At 41.8% G+C, this 19247-nt stretch overlaps 1 protein-coding gene across 2 annotated transcripts in view; it reads right to left on the reverse strand.

The window, feature by feature from the left end:
• pde9ab (phosphodiesterase 9ab) overlaps positions 1-19247 on the reverse strand; it is a 56935-nt gene that overhangs the window by 20372 nt on the left and 17316 nt on the right. For both annotated transcript variants that reach the window (XM_055660839.1, XM_055660840.1), the window contains exons 4-10: positions 17431-17474; positions 15892-15946; positions 14990-15060; positions 9084-9165; positions 7254-7335; positions 3023-3097; positions 1267-1353 (exon numbers count right to left, since the gene is read on the reverse strand). In XM_055660839.1, the coding sequence (XP_055516814.1) occupies positions 1267-1353; positions 3023-3097; positions 7254-7335; positions 9084-9165; positions 14990-15060; positions 15892-15946; positions 17431-17474 (496 nt within the window). The remainder of the gene's footprint in view (positions 1-1266; positions 1354-3022; positions 3098-7253; positions 7336-9083; positions 9166-14989; positions 15061-15891; positions 15947-17430; positions 17475-19247) is intronic.

Consider the following 19247-nt stretch of genomic DNA (forward strand, 5'->3'; position numbering starts at 1 on the left):
TTACAGAACTTTCAGCACCTGCCCTTGAATCAGTTCCAGATAAATCTCCTTGCACATGCACAGCAAATTTCTATCAGCCCCATTGTGAGGAAGATATCTCTGCTGATGCAGGGTGACAGTTCTTTCATCAAATAGCAATTAGTCTCAGTAAGTTGTACACACCAGGGATGAGATTAAGACTAGCTGATTTCATTTCACTCAGTGCCCTTATATCTAACATAATTCTCGATAGCTAAGCATTTGGAATTGAATTTAACGTAACTCATAGAAATGCATAAACAGCGTGTAGCTCAATTTCCAAAGTGTAAAGTTTAATTATTTTCAACTTTCCCATTGAGTCTTCTCAATGCAGAAGAAGCTGTCTGCTATTTGAGACCTATGTATATTGCATGGATCTCCATTATCAATGCCTTCCTGTTCATCCATGTAGACGGTGCAATTTCATGCTCTTTCATCATTCCTCCATCATGGAACAGCAATAAAAACAGGCAGTAATTTTGTGCTATTTTATACATTGGCCATGTATTGGCCATTCGGTCTGCCTTCATGGTAGATAAGTTGGTCAAAAAGGCTCTTGGCACTTTGGCCTTCATCAGTCAGAGTATTGAGTATAGAAGTTGGGAGGTAATGGTGCAATTGTATAAGTCGAGAGTGAGGCCACATTTAGAATATTGTGTTCAGTTCTGGGCACCATGTTATAAGAAAGATATTATCAAGCTTAAAAGGGTTCAGAAAAGATTTACGAGGATGTTGCCAAGACTAGAGGGTGTGAGCTATAGGGAGAGGTTGAGTAGGCTGGGTCTCTATTCCATGGAGCGCAGGAGGATGGGGGAGATCTTATAGAGATATGCAAAATCATGAGAGGAATAGATCGGGCAGATGCCCAGGGTAGGGGAATCGCGGAACAGAGGACATAGGTTCAAGGTGAAGTGGAAATGATTTAATAGGAATCCGAGGGGTAACTTTTTCCACACAAAGGGTGGTGGATGTATGGAGCAAGCTACCAGAGGAGGTAGTTGAGGCTGGGCCCCATCCCATCATTTAAGAAACAATTAGACAGGTACATGGATAGGACAGATTTGGAGTGATATGGACCAAGCGCAGGCAAGTAGGACTAGCGTAGCTGGGACATTGTTGGCTGGTGTGGGTGAGTTGGGCCGAAGGGCCTGTTTCCACACTGTATCACTCTATGCCTCATTCTCTGTTCCAACCTGTAATGTAAAATGCCAACAAATACCAAGTTTGCTTCAAAAGCAGCAAACTTACCAGCCAACGTTTCAGTATGATGGGGTTCATGTTAAACTCTTCCACCAGTCCAAGGTCATGGAACATGTACTCAAGGCAACTGAGCATCTGCCAATAATTACAACATATAGTTAGTTAAACATTTAAACTTGTTTTTCCTACAATATGCTATTACTCACTATTTTACTAGAAACATTCTAAGTGTTAAACTAGCAAAGGTGTGATATGCAAGTATGATCATACACTTCCTCTGACATTGTGACCAGTGGGTCAGTCACACTAGAGAGGGTCTCTACCATTGTCAGTTCATTTCTAACTGTGGTGGTGCTACTGAAGATCAGTGTCCATTACATGATTACTGTGGGATCACTACAAGCCTCCTTTGGGTTGCCCGAAGGCATCTCGGACAGTGTTACTGCAGAGGTTGTGGTGGAGGTGGTTTACACATCCAGCCCAGTGGCCAACCCTTCAGCTTGCTCTGGCACCTTCAGAAATTAAGGAACAATCTCCACTCAAGGATGGCAACATGGACAATCCAAGATCAATGGAGACAATTACTCTAGCTGGAGGCACCCAAAAATAAACACTGCTGAGCTAAACAAACAGATGAGCGAAATTCTCCAGAAAATGATTGTTAGTCAGCTGTTACTCTGTACCTACACGTCATGGAAGCAGTCAAAGAGTCGCACTGTGTGCAAGCAGGTCCTTCAGTTTAATTTGGCTACTCTGACCAACATGCCCCATCTAGACTAGTCCTCCTGCCTATGTTGGCCTATATCCCTCTAAACCTATCCTTTCAATGTACCTGTCTAAATGTTTCTTAAACTTTGCAATAGGACCTCCCCTCGTCGTCTGGCAACTCGTTCCATACACCCACCACCCTTTGTGTAAAAAATCGTTGCCCCTCAAGTTCCTATTAAATATTTCCCCCATCATCTGAACCCATGTGCTCTGGTTCTCAATTCCCCTACTCTGGGCAAGAGACTCTGTGTGTTTACTCGATCTATTCCTCTCATGTCTCTCCTTTGTGATTATAACCACAGCAACGAAGAATATAGACACAGCACAGGAACAGACCCTTTAGTCCATCTCATTTGTCCTGTTCACAATGTCCATTTAAACCAATCCCATATGCCTGCTCATGGCCTATATCCCTCCATTCCTGCGTGTCATGTGTCTATAGAAATGCCTCTTGAACATTGCTATTGTAGCTCCTTCCACCACTATCCCAGGCACCTACCACGCTCTGTGGAAAAAAAAAACCTGCTTCGCAAGTCTCCTTTAAACTTCCCCCAATCACTATAAAGCGATACCCTTTGATATTTGACATTTCCAAACTGGAAAAAAGGCCATCTATACATCTCATAATTTGATTAACTTCTATCAGATTTTCCCTCAGCCTCTAATGCTCCAGAGAAAACAATCCACATTTGTTCAACCTCTCCTTGTAGCCGGTACTCCCTAATCCAGGCAACATCCTGGTGAACTGCTTCTGCACCATCTCCAAACCCCCACATCCTTCTTGTCATGCGGTGACCAGAACTGCACACAGTAACTCTTCTGTTCTGAAGAAGGGTTCCGACCCGAAACGTCACCTATTCCTGTTCTCCAGAGATGCTGCCTGACCCGCTGAGTTACTCCAGCATTTTTTGTCTATCTTTGGTATCAACCAGTATCTGCAGTTCCTTCCTACACAATACTCCAAACATGGCCACCTGTGTTATTTTGACTATTTCCTTAGCAGCTGCAGTGTCCAGGTAAGACAACGTCATGGTACCTCATTGTACTCCCAGTGCCACACATCAAACGTTGGCTTCTTCAGTGCGTCGATGGTCTCCTGGGACAGTGTATACTGGTAAAACAGAAATAAAGCCTCATGATCAGCATTCACTTTCTCTTGCAAGCTCTGATTCACAGCATTGTCTACAGACCATAGACACATAATGCTGGAATAACTCAGCGGGTCACGCAAGATCTCTGGAGAAAAAGGATGGGAGACATTTTGGGTCGGGACCTTTCAGTCTGAAGAAGGGTCCCGACCCGAAATGTCACCCATCCTTTTTCTCCAGAGATGCTGCCTGAATTCCTGAGTTAATCCAGCACTTTGGGCCTATCTTCAGTATAAACCAGCATCTGCAGTTCCTTTCTACACATATTGCCTACAGGCATTTTATTATAAAGCCACTTCTTAAAGTAAACGGGAACCTACCATTGCAAAACATATTATTTCAACTCGTGACTTAGGTGCAGTTTAAGATGAATCCCAACTATATCAAGGAGAGCAAAGTATATGCCCCTTATGCATCCTTCAATTTAAAAAGAAAATCGGCAAGCTGGAACCCAAGTTCATGATTTAGAGTGCTTGAGTAGCTCAGCAGATCAGGCAGCATCTCAAAAGAACATGGATGGCTGATGTTCAGGGCCAGGACCCTTCTTCAGACAATCAGTCCAGCATAAAACGTCACCTATCCATGTCCTCCCGTGATGTTGCCTGACCTGCTCAGCTGTTCCAGCACTCCATATCTTCTTTTGTAAACCAGCATCTGCAGTTCCTTGTTTCTTCATGCATCTCTTGCTTCAATCTCTCCACCTCTATCCCTAAAAATGCATTCATCGCTTCTGAAGCCGTTTGCCAAATGTTTGTGCAGTAAAATATCATGACATTTTAACAAGTTACACATATTATAATATGTTTAACATCTGTATTATAATATCACACTCCTTTAGAATCCTAATATTGCTAAGTGAAACGAAAAGAGGAAAATATTTGAAGTCTCAGGGATATTATTTAAAAATAATTAAGTTTAAACTATTTCACCCATTGGGTCAGAAATGGGTGGAATAATTGACTGATACCAACAAGTGGAGAGTAATAGATTCAACAAATATTTTCTTCTGATAAAAGAATAAGTGCGATATGTATTCAGAAGGTGTGATTAGGATGTATATTTGGGGCCCACAAGGCATCATCATGGTGCAGCGGTAGAGTTGCTGCCTTACAGCATCAGAGACCCAGGTTTGATTCTGACTACAGGTGCTGTCTGTACGGAGTTTGTATATTCTTCCTGTGACAGCAATTGTTTCCTCACTTTCCAAAGACGAGCGGGTTTGTAGGTTAATTAGCTTCTTTAAATTGTCCATAATGTGTAGGATAGAACTAGTGTACGGGTGATCATTGATCGTCTCTCAGTCAGCTGAAGGGCCTGGTTAAATAGAGACATAGAAACTAGGTGCAGGAGGAGGCCATTCGGCCCTTCGAGCCAGCACCGCCATTCATTGTGATCATGGCTGATCGGCCCCTATCAATAACCCGTGCCTGCCTTATCCCCATATCCCTTGACTCCACTAGCCCCTAGAGCTCTATCTAACTCTCTCTTAAATCCATCCAGTGGCTTGGCCTCCACTGCCCTCTGTGGCAGGGAATTCCACAAATTCACAACTCTCTGGGTGAAAAAGTTTTTTCTCACCTCAGTCTTAAATGACCTCCCCTTTATTCCAAGACTGTGGCCCCTGGTTCTGGACTCACCCAACATTGGGAACATTTTTCCTGCATCTAGCCTGCCCAGTCCTTTTATCATTTTATATGTTCCACGCTCTAAACACAAGGCTATTTCAATTTATAAACTCTTCGGTTGTGCAGAATATCTAATAGATATTCCTGCAGTCATGACTCTATTGCACAATGTATTCACAAAGATACAGATCTCAATTAAAAGCTGCATTAAAATTCAGAATGGCACCAGATCTGCATTTGATTTTCAATGTGGTTTTAACATATTAACTATCTCAATAAGAATTCTTCAGATCTATAAATAAATTGATCTAAACCACAGTGTAGCAGTATTGCCACTCATTAATTGAGCTTTGCATGTCAGTGTATGAATCAGATTTATTTGTAATCAATTATACATTTTTAGTAGGCTGTATTAAAAAAATTAAGAAACTTCAGAAGCTTTGTTAAGATGGAGAAACATTGAACTAATGAAGAGAAAGCGAATTGCTTTCATATTTAAAGAGTTCATTTTAAGAAGGGTTCTGACCTGAAATGTTATTTGTCTCTAGAGATGCTGCCTGATCCACTGAGTTGCACCAGTACTTTGTGTCCATCTTCATTTTAGGTGATACAGACTGCAGTATGGACAGTAATCTACCTTGTTATCTTTTCAATGTATCTGGATATTACCTGCTAACTTTAATTTGTAGATATTTGAACATTTGGCTGTATATGAAACATATAATTTTGCAACCAGTTTAATTTAGTTTAGAGATTTCGGCCCACCGAGTCTGCGCCGACCAGCGATCCCCGCACACTAACACTATCCTGCACAAACTCGGGATAAATTACAATTTTACCAAGCCAATTAGCCTACAAACCTGTACGTCTTTGTACTGTGAGAGGAAACCAGAACATGCAGAAAAAAACCCATGCAGGTCATGGGGAGAATGTACAAACTCTGTACAGACAAGCACTCGTATGATGCAACCTTCATGATACAACCTTCACAGACCGTGTAGAGAATTGAAAGTTTCATAACATTTTTGAAAGTGCAGATAAAAAAAGCGTAAGGGCCACAACGAGGTAGATTGGAAGACCAGGAAAATATCCTTAGTTTATGTGGGGTCTGTTCCAGAGTTTGCAGGGAAGAAGCTGCTGTTGAATCTTTCAAGCTGTTCAAAGAATAATGTGTTGCTTGGAACCATTGCATTAACCATGAAGAATAACTAGTGATCCAGCAGGTGTGAGGAGGAACTGCAAATGCTGGTTTACACCAAAGATACTGCATAGCAACTCAGCAGGTTAGGCAGCATCTCTGAAGAAAAGGGATAGATCTTGTTTTGGCTCAAGACCTTTCATCAAACCCTAGTAATCCAGCATGTTGAGTGATTGGGAGAATTCATCATTGATCTCTTAAGGGAACACGTATAGTAAATGGCTGCCAGTGCTTATGGGAAGACTGTTTTTTTTTTTTTGCAAATCCCACAGCTCAAGATATGGTCTTGCCAAATTAAAAATACATAAATACATTGCTTCATGAGTAATCCTCGCGTGACCTCCTGATACATTACCCTTGCCCATGTGCAGTTTCCACAGTCATTTCAAGAGTCCCTGGAGCACCTAAATGGCTACCATGGCTTCAGCAAAGCTAACTCACTGGTGCTTAGAAGGGGAATAGGCCATTTGGCTCATGTGGGTTCTTCCCACGTAACTCTGGGTAACCCACACAGGACAACCCCACAGAGGGTGGCAGCAAGTTGCACCTGTAGTTCATAGGGTTTAAGTTAGTTCAGTTCCAGCTACATTGGTAATTCACCTTGCTTCAACTATTGCCAACTTCAGTAAAGGGGCAGAGATGTGGATTCCCCATATTGGGCAGTCTGAGTAATTTGAATATAACATTAGATTTAGTATGTTAAGCAGCAGGCTGACAAGATAAGTATTAACCACACAGAAAGGGTACCCTTTCAATTAACAATTCAAACTGGTCTCTTTATCCCTGTGAATCCACCCCATTATCTACCCTTTCTTCAACTATATTGGGTCATTTCTGCCCATCTTTACCCGACTCCCTTACACTTTCTTCACTCAATCAGCCAAGGTTGACCGTGTCGCTTCATTAGACAGTATTCAATATGTAACCTCTCTCTTATCATATTACACATGCTAAATTGCAATAGATTTATTTTAGAAACAAGGAACTGGAGATGCTGGTTTACCAAGGAAAGTTGCAGAATGCTGGAATAACTCAGCAGGTCAGCCAGCATCCCTGGAGAACATGGATAGGTGACGTTTCAGGTCGGGACCCTTTTTCAGACCGAATCAGGCAGCATCATCCCTGGAGAACATGGATAGGTGACGTTTCGGGACAGAACCCAAAGTTAGACTGAGTCTGAAGAAGGGTCCCGACCTGAAACATCATCTATCCATGTTCTCCAGGGTTGCCGCCTGACCTGCCGAGTTCTCTAGCATTTTGTATCTCTCCATGGATTTACATTATTTGAAAAAGTACCTTAGGATACTTGGGGACATCACGTTGTGGGGTCAGCTTCCTTGGGTCTTCCATGATGGTGTGTTTGCAAGGTGTGTTTGACCTGGCAGCAATAAGAATGATTAGAATTAGAAACGCTCAGCTGTTTTCCAGCATGATGCCAATGATGGCAAAGTGCAAGTTATTTTCTCCAAGTTACAAGGTTTTAGATTCAAAGCCCATTCCATAAACACATCATCCAACTAATACATACTGTCAGAGTGCAACAGTGGTGAAGGACATCCTTGTGATTAAGGCAGTGCAGTGTGGGTTCACGAGATTGATCCCTGGGATGACGAGACTGTCATATGAGGAAAGATTGAAAAGACTAGGCTTGTATTCACTGGAGTTTAGAAGGATGAGGGCGGATCTTATCGAAACATATAAAATTATAAGAGGATTGGACAAGCTAGATGCAGGAAAAATGCTCCCAATGTTGGGCGAGTCCAGAACCAGGGGCCACAGTCTTAGAATAAAGGGGAGGCCATTTAAGTCTGAGGTGAGAAAAAACTTTTTCACCCAAAGAGTTGTGAATTTGTGGAATTCCCTGCCACAGAGGGCAGTGGAGGCAAATCACTGGATGGATTTAAGAGAGAGATAGATAGAGCTCTAGGGGCTAGTGGAATCAAGGGATATGGGGAGAAGGCAGGCATGGGTTATTGATTGGGGACGATCAACCATGATCACAATGAATGGTGGTGCTGGCTCGAAGGGCCGAATGGCCTCCTCCTGCATCTATTTTCTTTGTTTCTATCATGTGAACCTGTCAAAAATAAATTATAAAGCTTCAAGAAGACAGCAAGGGATAGGGATAAACTATGAAGAAGGGTTTCGGCCCGAAACGTCGCCTATTTTCTTCGCTCCATAGATGCTGCTGCACCCGCTGAGTTTCTCCAGCAATTTTGTGTACCAGGGATAGGGATAGGTGGAGCGTTTAAAAATATTTAAATTTGGCTTCAAATGTTATAATAATTCTGTGCCTTAACGAAGGTTGAAACTGAGCATGTGTAACTGACACTTACTGCAGTCTACTTTAGTCAGTTTCTGTTCTCTGTCGTCAAAGGACAAATGTCAATCATAAACCATTAAAACAAGGTTGAAAGGGTAATGCCCCTGTCCCACTTAGGAAGCCTGAACAGAAACCTCTGGAGACTTTGCGCCCCACCCAAGGTTTCCGTGCCGTTCCCAGAGGTTTTTGTCAGTCTCCCTACCTACTTCCACTACCTGCAACCTCTGGCAACCACCTGCAACCTCCGGGAACCGCACGGAAACATTGGGTGGGGCGCAAAGTCTTCAGAGGTTTCCGTTCAGGTTTCCTAAGTGGGACAGGGGCATAACAGGACATTCGCTTATCTGGATTGGGGTGGAATTGGGCTGTTTACTCCGCTGTGTCTTTCGGAGGTGCTTGATGTACATTTGTTATGAGACCATTTGGACAGAGGAAAATTCTAAAATGCATTCCACAATAAACAACACATCCAAAGGAAAATTCTATATAATTAGATGAATCTTTGTTCAAAGAGCAATCTCTTAGATTGTTCCCAGTGATCTCTGTATTTGGCGCTCTTAAATAAAGTCTTGATTATCTTACCCGATATTTGTGTTGTGTTTTAAAGCTTTCTTTAACAGACCTCACTGATGGATATTCAAGTTCCCACAGCATTACCTGAAGATGATTTGTGGAGTTCTCCAGAATAGGTTTAATATTGCAGCCTATTGCCACATTTTGTACTGTTGCTGGAATTAGCTTTCCCCTCCAATAACCATTCATCTTCTTGGATGAACTGCTATTCAATTATTGAAGACTCTCACCTGTTTCCCAAGGACAGTTCATCTTTAAGTATCTTCAAATCATTCTTACATTTCTCTATCTCCACCACCTTTAATCCTTCCACTGAAAACAAAACAAAAAGAGAAAGAAAATCAATGTATTAAAAGATGCAACCAGAAGATTTGAAGTTCACCTTTTGTCTAAGATAATATGATTTGAGTTTTGTGATGACTTGCTGATGGAAGCCAGGGCGATATCTCCACCTGGCAGTGCTCCACAACCGATGAGAGGAAGGCCACTATCGCCCTCATCTACTGGGTGAAAGGAGAAGAGGAAGAGAGAAGAAATTGGTGATGCATTTCACTACTTCATGTAGATTATTGCCAAGGTCATTACTGGTTGAAAAAGTCTGAAAACGGTAATGTCCAGGTTCAGAATATAAACACAAAAAGCTGGAGTAACTCAGCAGGACAGGCAGCATCTCTGGAGAGAAGGAGTGGGTGACGTTTTGGGTCGAGACCCTTGTTAACGTCATCCATTCCTTCTCTCCTGAGATGCTATTGGTCCATTCCAGTTTTATGCGTCTTCACTTTATGTTGCATGTTATTACTGTACCATGCAAAAGCAAATAGAACAGTAACGTACGGTACAGTAATAGTCCCGAACATCTGCAAACCTGGCACCACTAATGTCCCAGATTATCAGAATTTTACTGTAGGAAGATGTCTCATTGTTTTGCAATAGCCTCAAATGAGAAACAATAGACAAAGCATCCTAATACTGAAAAACTAATAGCTTATATTTATAACACCCTACTAAACAATGAGGTACCACCGACCGAACCATATAGATACAAATGGGAAAATGAAATAGGTCAACCTATAACGAAAGATATGTGGGACGAAAGTTTACAACAAATACATCAATGTTCATTAAATGCCAGACATACTTTAATACAATTCAAGGTATTGCATAGACTACACTACTCTAAAATAAAACTAAATAGAATCTTCCCACAAATCTCTCCTATTTGTGATAAATGTCTACATCTAGAGGCTAATTTAACACATACGTTTGCAAACTGTATAAAACTTAAACATTTCTGGACTGATATTTTTGAAACAATTTCAGAAGTTATTAATACAAAACTGGACCCAGACACAAAATTAATAATACTTGGAATATCAGAACAAAGTTTAACACTCACAACAAGCCAAAGAAATTTCCTCGACTACAGTATAATAATCGGGAAAAAATTAATATTAAAATTTTGGAAAAGCCCTACAACCCCCACAATTAAAATGTGGATTACGGAAATGTCGGAGACCCTATACTTAGAAGGAATTAGACTCGTCTTAATGGACAAACAAGATCTTTTCGATAAAATCTGGGCTCCATTCATTAACTATCTGAAGAGATAGATTGGCACAGCACGAGGACCCAACTGAAACTTGAACTCAGGATTAGATGAAAAGCTATATTTTATAATCTACGAACCTATCTCCATTGACGTATTATAGGCAACCCATTCCACCTCTTCCGTTTCTCTGTGTTTTTTTAAATTTGTAACTTTCTACAATTTGAAAATTTTAACAATGTATGATTGATGTATATGAAAAGTCTTTTTACTATAATATGTAACTATACCTTATAATATGTCTACTTCTAATAAAAATATATTAAAAAAAAAAAAAAAAAGAGAGAAACAATAGACAAACCAATGGCCCATCATCATAGACAGACACAAAATGCTGGAGTAACTCAGTGGGACAGGCAGCATCCCTGGAGAAAAGGAGTGGGTGACGTTTTTGGGTCGAGACCCTTCTTCACCCGAAACGTCAACCATTTCTTCTCTCCAGATATGCTGCCTGTCCCATTGAGTTACTCCAGCATTTTGTGTCTATCGTCAGTTTAAACCAGCATCTGCAGTTCAGTCAGCAGGTCAGGCAGTATCTGTGGAGGAACGTGGCGAGGGCATTTTCAGTAGTAGGAGAGTCTAGGACCAGAAGGCACAGTTTCAGAATAAAAGGAAAGGAGATGAGGAAGGATTTCTTTGTCCAGAGGGTGGTGAATCTGTGGAATTTATTGCTATCGACAGCTGTGGAGGGTATTTTTTGTTTTTCATTTTGTATTTTTAAAATGGAGATTGATAGGTTCTTGCTTAGTGAGGGTGTCAAAGGTTACGGGGACAGGACAGGAGAATGGGGATGAGCGGGAAAAATGACGATTGTATTTATGTATAGTATTATCTAATCTGAATATAGACATAACAAGCTGGAGTAACTCAACGGGCCAGGCAGCATCTCTGGAGAGAACGAATGGGTGACGCTTGAGACCCTTCGTCGGAGTTGTTTTGTTTCTTCAAAACAATGAATAAGGTCTATAGAAGGTTCAAAAGCCAACATGGAGGCAGTTTGTTCATAACGACTGTGATTGACAAGGTACACTGCAGTGAAATCAAATCTGGTCCTTCAATTTGAATCTAACAGCTGTATATGATTTGCCTTATACTTAACCTGATTTCTAAATGCTTTTGATTGAGGTTGTTGAGTTCCTGTGAGATGGTGCCCTTGTGACTCGTCCATCTGCTGTATTATGTAAACAGGAGTTTTATGCAATAGCTGTGTCATAGTCATAGAGTGATACAGCATGGACACAGGCCCTTCAGCCCAACTTGCTCATTCCATACAACCACCACCCTTGTGTGAAAAAGCCACCCCTCAGATTCCTATTGAATCTTTTCCCCTTCACTTCAAACCTATGTCCTCTGGACCTCGATTCACCTACTCTGGGACTCAAGAGACTGTGCATCTACCCGATCTATTCCTCTCATGATTTTAAACATCTCAATAAGATCAGTGGCTGTGGCTGTGGTTGCAGTTGTTGGTATAATTAGGTTTCACTCTGAGGCCAGTGGGTTTTGATGCTAATTATAGTTTGGCCAACAGGTATGAAAATCACAGTAACAAAGCAATGAGAAGTAGACCCTTCAATTCAGTCAACACAGATCGCCATCAGTTTCACAGCTCATCTTCGTTCTATCCCCATATAACCGTCCTATAATAAGCTTATGTCTGAAAATACTGGAGTCTCAACACCTCTTTATTACACTTGGGTAGCTCGCAACCTAATGGTATGAACATTGATTTCTCAAATTTTAGGTAACTAAAGGGCCTGTCCCACTTGGCCGTAATTTGCGCCTCATTTACGCGTCGTATGTAAAATAGGTCAACGCATCGTGATGCGCGATGATATGCGCGCCTCCGCATACGATTCCACGCCTCACCATACGTAATGCATGCGTACCCCACGTGTCACGACGTGTCGACCTAATTTACATATAACACGTTAATGATGCACAACTGACGGCCAAGTGGGACAGGTCCTTAATTTACCCCCCCCCTTCCCTTTACCCCACCTGGCCTTGCACCCATTACTCCCCTCCCCTCCCACCTATATTCCTTCCACCGGCTTCATAATTTGCACTTATATCACCTCACCGCTTTTGTCTTTTCATCTGTGGCCTTTGTCCAGCCATCTGTCTATTAATTTCCCCTCTCCCCCACCCCCATCTATATCTGAAGAAACATCACCCATTCCTTCTCTCCAGTGGTGCTGCCTGTCCCGCTGAGTTACCCCAGCATTTTGTGATATCTATGTAACATTCACCAGGCTTTGTCCTCCCCCCTCCTCTCTACCAGCTCTCTCACCACAAACCCCTACTATCAGCCTGTAGAAGGGTCCCAAAACCACAAAAAATCACCTATCCAGGTTCTCCAGAGATACTGTGTTTAAGAAGGAACTGCAGATGGAAAATCGAAGGTACACAAAAATGCTGGAGAAACTCAGCGGGTGCAGCAGCGTCTATGGAGCGAAGGAAATAGGCAACATTTCGGGCCGAAACGTTCCCCATTTCCTTCGCTCCATAGACGCTGCTGCACCCGCTGAGTTTCTCCAGCATTTTTGTGTACCTTCTCCAGAGACACTGCCTGACCCACCGAGTTACTCCAGCACTTTGTGTCTTTTTTTTGTAAACCAGCATCTGCAGTTCCTTGTTTTCTCTAAAAATTGGTTGCATTTGCACCTGTTTATGTCAAAGATAGGTGAAATGGCTTTTCCCAAATCACCTTGGAGAACGTTTCATAGAATGGTTACAGTACAAGAGGCCAAGTGACCCATCACATCTGTGGCAGCCATATGCAAACAGAGCTTATGAAAATTCCATCTTCAGATAACAGCTACCTTTTCGAATCTTACCGCAAAATCCGACACCACCGACAATAAATTCCATATTCTAACTGCAATCTTCTATATTCTAACTATTTATACCAATATTTCCTTGTTACTTTTGATACTTTTGCCAATCACCTTCATTCAATGTGCCTTCTCCACTGATAGAAACACAGAAATTAGGTGCAGGAGCAGTAGGCCATTCGGCCCTTCGAGCCTGCACCGCCATTCAATATGATCATGGCTGATCATCCAACTCAGTATCCCGTACCTGCCTTCTCTCCATACCCTCTGATCCTCTTAGCCACAAGGGCCACATCTAACTCCCTCTTAAATATAGCCAATGAACTGGCCTCGACTACCCTCTGCGGCAGAGAGTTCCAGAGATTCACCACTCTCTGTGTGATCGGAGCTGTTCCTCTATCCACACTTCGTGTCTTTAACTATCTCTCGGCTTTACTTGTATCCTTCTCGAGTCTCAGGAGAGCAACCTCCACTTCCACTCTATCTGTGCCACAAAAGCCCGTCATCTCCAGAATATATATTTTCTCATGCTCTCCAAACCCTTCACATATTTCCTAAAGTGTGATGCCAAGATACATTCTTCCAATTGTAGCTAATTCAGTGGTTCAGTCCTTGCTCTTGTACTTTCCTCTGCCTCTACCTAGAAAGCTCAGGATCCTAAAGCTTCTTTAACCACTTTTTCCAAGTGAAATATCACCTATTCTGTGAACCATATACATAAGTGCGTCAGGTATGCATCTAATCACATCCTTAATACTCTTTTCTGCCCTTGTACATGCAAATAGTGTGGAATGAGCTTCCAGTGGAAGTGGTGGAGGCAGGTTCATTGGTATCATTTAAAAATAAATTGGATAGGCATATGGATGAGAAGGGAATGGAAGGTTATGGTATGAGTGCAGGCAGGTGGGACTAAGGGGAAAAAAAGTTGTTCGGCACGGACTTGTAGGGCCGAGATGGCCTGTTTCCATGCTGTAATTGTTATATGGTTATATGGTTAAATTGGATCATTTGGTTGCAACCTACAACCTTTGTTAAACATTGTGGTACACCTACTAACACTGAACATAGTGCTACATCGACCCACACTAAACATTGTGATACAGCCACCAACACTAGACATCGTGGTAAACTTACCAACATTGAGCATAGTGGTACAGCTACCAACACTGGACACTGTGATACTGCTAACAAAATTAAACACTGTGGTACACTTACTGACACTAAACATTGTGGTACATCTACTAACACACCAAATTACTTTGTTCCATTTTCTGTTAAGTTGAGGGAACACCGCTACATAGGGAGACCTGAACTGAGATCTTCATAACTCGCTGCAGGTTGCTCAATTGTCTTCCAAAGTCTACTCTACCTACTGAGTTACTCATTCAATGGGAACTGCAGTGGTCAGCCGAGGAGGCATAAACATGCCAACAAGATGCTCTCAAAAACCAAAGACCTTACATTCTACTGGACCTTCTCGAAAAACAATGCATATGCAAGCTTAGGCTTTCCAAGGATGTCATTATCGAGTTGCTACGAGAGGTTCCTCAACACCATAGCTGGACTAGAATCAACAATTTGAGTATCATTGATCTACCATGTGCAAACCTTAGCAACAAATAGTCATCCTGTTCCATAATATTCATCATTAGCACTAAAATTGAATCTTATATTTAATAACGTGAAAGCTTACGTTCAACTCTCTTCTCCAAAGCCGCCAACCTGCTTGAGATCTCAGTTTTCAGGTCATTGACTTTAAAAATTCTGTAAGAGAGGAAAGCCATCACCAGCATTGCAAACTCTGTGCATTCAAATCATGTATCTATGAGCCTTCTGGACAAAGATCACTGGTGCTCCAGAAGATCATGCAAACTTCCTTTGCTAATTGGGATTTGCAATAGGGAAGAGGTTGTGTTCTCTAACATAGAGGGAGGGAAGAAGTGTTGTGGATCTCCTTACCGGATTGCAGATTCGGTTCAGAGATAGATAAGAGATTTGCAATTAAAATATTCTACTTAACTTAAGGGCGGCACGGTGGTGCAGTGGTAGAGTTGCTGCCTTACAGTGCTTGCAGCGGGTGTGATCCGGACTACGGGTGCTATCTGTACGGAGTTTGTACGTTCCCCCCCCGTAACCACATGGGTTTTCTCTGAGATCTTTAGTTTCCTCCCACAATCCAAAGACATTCAGGTTTGTAGGTTAATTGGCTTGGTATACATGCAAATTGTCCTAGTGCGTGTGTAGGGTAATGTTAATGCGCAGGGATCGCTGGTCGGTGTGGACTCGGTGAGCCGAAGGGCCAACTTCCGCACTGAATCTCAGAACTAAACTGCAGTGTCCCTTGAACTAGGAGTGGAAAGACAAATTATGCATCCATTCCCATTATTGACCCAGGCTGATTATGGACTTGGACAACATTCAAAGACAGGAACAGGTTTAATTGTCGTTTGATTGGTTTCTGGCATTCGCTCTTCCAATTTATAGATGAGTCATCACTTTGGTAAAAGCTCTTGGGCCACTGGTGCCAATGGATCTGCAAAATAAGTATTCTTGGCATGAGAAAATGCTTTAATTAAAGCACTAATTACAGATTACCTTGAAAACTGGTCAGCCACTTGGGTCAGAACATTCTGCAGTAAGTCTTCTTCTTCTGGGAATGGAAAGAAAGTGGACGTTAGCAACCATGAGTCTCCTTCAACATATTAACTACACCCACCTTCTAAGGATGCCCCTGTTTGCTTCACAAAGCTAGTGGATTATACGTAATTGATTTGGCATCAGGTTTTTGCTAGCAGGGATCTTGTTCAGATCAGCCTGAAGAAGGGTTTTTGCCCGAATCGTTGCCTATTTCCTTCTCCATAGATGCTGCCGCACCCGCTGAGTTTCTCCAGCAATTTTGCCTACTTTCGATTCTCCGGCATATGCAGCTCCTTCTTGAACAACTCAGTACAGTACGATTTGTCTCTGTACTGTACACTGACAATGACAATTAAAATTGAATCTGAATCTGAATCTGAATCTGACCTGGAGTTTCCTCGTCCTAAAGCTACACTTCACCAGGCCAATATCAAGTAATGTTCAATTATCTACCAAATCGGAATAAACAATCTGGCCCCGTGAAACAACCCCCGACTTGTGTTAAGGGGTAAGTCCCACAGACCCTTGAGTATGTTGGATGTTGCATAATTGGAAACTGAAGTGCTACAGCACATGCATAAATTCACTACTTGATGTGGAGACCAGGGGGGGTGCTCCAATATGGGGCAACGTGGGTGTCAGTGGACATGAAGACTGCTTACATAAGTTCGGTTTATGATACACAATTTTATCATAGCTTGTACGCAAGCCTACAACTGAGAATATTTTCCCGTTTTTAATTTCATCGATGCCACAGAAAACCAAAATAAATAGATCTTAGAATGTAGATCAGGTAAAATATCTCAGCTAGATAAAGTTCTAAATGGGCCTGAAATTCTGTTATAAGAATAAAAGACCCTGCATTCTCCTGACACCTCACATGTCAGTGTGCATACAATTAGAATATATTTCTGATGCAAGGCACGGCTACTTATGGGGATCCTCTGTAAAACCTTCTAAGAAATGATTACAATTTAATGCGACACTTCTACACCAGAGAATATTGACTCTCTCTCTTTAATCTCCACACACTGAACATTAAGCTGATCCAGAAATCAATCTAGTGAAACCACATAAATCTTTTTGTACTTTATCATCAGTTGCTCCATTATTTAATAGATGTTTCAATTGATGTGGCTTTGAGTACGTGAAGAATTAGTAGGAAAAAAGACGAGCTGTTGGAGGAACTCAATGGATCAGGCAGCAACTATGGAGAGAAATGGATAGTAAACGTTTTGGTTTGGGACCCTTCATCTAAACTGAGACCAGAGGGGAAATAGCCGGTATATAGAGCACTCTCCTATTTACAGGAGCCACCTCTTTACACTGGCTATTTCCCCTTCGCTTTTTCAGTCCAGATAACGAGTCCCAACCACGACCATCCATTTCCCTCGATGGCTGCTGCTTTGCGTGCTGAGTTTCTCCAGCAACTCTCCTATTTTTGCTCCAGATTACGGCATCTGCAGTTTCTTGCTTCTCTGTGCAAGGAGTCAATACCTGCAAGCTGTCCAGCGCTGAGAGGAACCACTCTGTAAGGTGAGCTAGAAGCAAATAGAGAAAAAGTTAAATTGGAGACACCACTTGCATCAGGCTGACTGCACTCTGTAACATGACTTAAGTGAATAAATGCCAACTGAGTATCCTTGTTCAGGATTAACATATAGATCATGTCTGAAGAAGGGTCTCAACCTGAAACATCACCCATTCCTTCTCTCCAAGTTCAAGTTCTAATTTATTGTCACATGCACCAATTAAGGTACCGTGATATTTGAGTTACTACCTGAGATGCTGCCTGATTTACTCCAGCATTTTGTGTATGTATAGATCTCGGCCTTGGAATGAACAGCTTGCAAAAGATTCAACACCATGGGGATTTTGTGAAAGCATTCAAACAGACCCATTTTAAAGTGTAAGTTATTTGAAACTTTCCCCTATAATTCTTAGTGCAAACATTTATGCTGCATGTTGTATATGTAAACTTGAAATGCTGTCAGGTGGGGGAGGAAAAATACGAAGTTGGTATCTCCCTATTAGCTTTTTTTTTTAAACTTTTAACATATCTTCTGTTTTATTTTTCTCTTTTTCCTTTTCTATGGCTTATTTCTTAACTTTTTTTTCCAAATTTTTTGTGTCTAAGGGTCTTATCTTTTGATCACTCTTTCACACACACGAATGGTATGTTGGCTTTCATACTATCCTCTCATTTTGCAGAGAAGGTTCACCAGACTGATTCCTGGGATGTCAGGGATGTCTTATGAAGAAAGACTGGAATAGACGGGGACTCTCTAGAATTTAGGAGATTGAGAGGGGATCTATTTTTCTTCTTTTTAAAGTTTAAAATATGAAGTGGTACAAGAAATGTATTATGTTATTTCTGGCTTATATTCTTGTAATGTACACTACTTCTAATAAATAAAATGATTTAAAAAAAACAAATGTTGTCATTATAGATTCCTAATTGTAGTGGCATAACAGTGAAGGAAATGGTGAATACATTTGCTAAGTTTACATAAGCACCATTATAAGTAAAGGCTTTGGAATTGTAATGGAATTGTTAAATATTTCATGTTGCTGACAGGTGCGTTTGTGCATCAAAGCAGGTAATTATCCCAAAAGCCTGGCAAAAAGGATATACAGTGGCCACCAAAAATAGCCATTTTAAATAATTTAATGACAGGGAGCAGGAGGCGCAGGAAGGAGTTTGCAGTTGTTTTTTAAAGGAAAAGACCACAGGTTGTTTCATACCCACAGTGTACATTATGTAATGTAGAGATACAGCCTGGAATCAGGACCTTTGCCCACCAAGCGCATGCCGACCAGTGACAACTACACTAGTACACTAGTTCTATCCCACACACTGGGGGCAATTTGCAGAAGCCAATTAACCTACAAACTTGCGCTTCTTTGGAATTTGGGAAACATACAAACTCCGTACAGACAGCACCCATAGTCTAGCGCTACTCCGCAGAGCGTTGCACTCTTGGCCCTCCTGTCTAAAGCTCACACGTATGTGTTACTTTACACTTAAAACAATCGGGTCTGTGTGTTGCTCTGTTGTGAATCTGATGCACGTCCCTGCCCTCTGCTGGCAGTCCTGCCACATTACATCATCCCATGGATGGGTATGAAGAGACTCTCTGTTGGGACGAGTGTTGGGTGAGCCACAGTGAGTGATGTAGCGACTCTGCACCAAGACGTTGGCTCATAAACTCATATGTAATAGCAGCAAAATTAGACCATTCGGCCCATCAAGTCTACTTCGCCATTCAACCATGGCTGATCCATCTTCCCCTCACAACCTCATTCTCCGTGTG

Source organism: Leucoraja erinacea, chromosome 32 (assembly GCF_028641065.1).
Source record: "Leucoraja erinacea ecotype New England chromosome 32, Leri_hhj_1, whole genome shotgun sequence".
NCBI classification, from domain to species: domain Eukaryota; kingdom Metazoa; phylum Chordata; class Chondrichthyes; order Rajiformes; family Rajidae; genus Leucoraja; species Leucoraja erinaceus.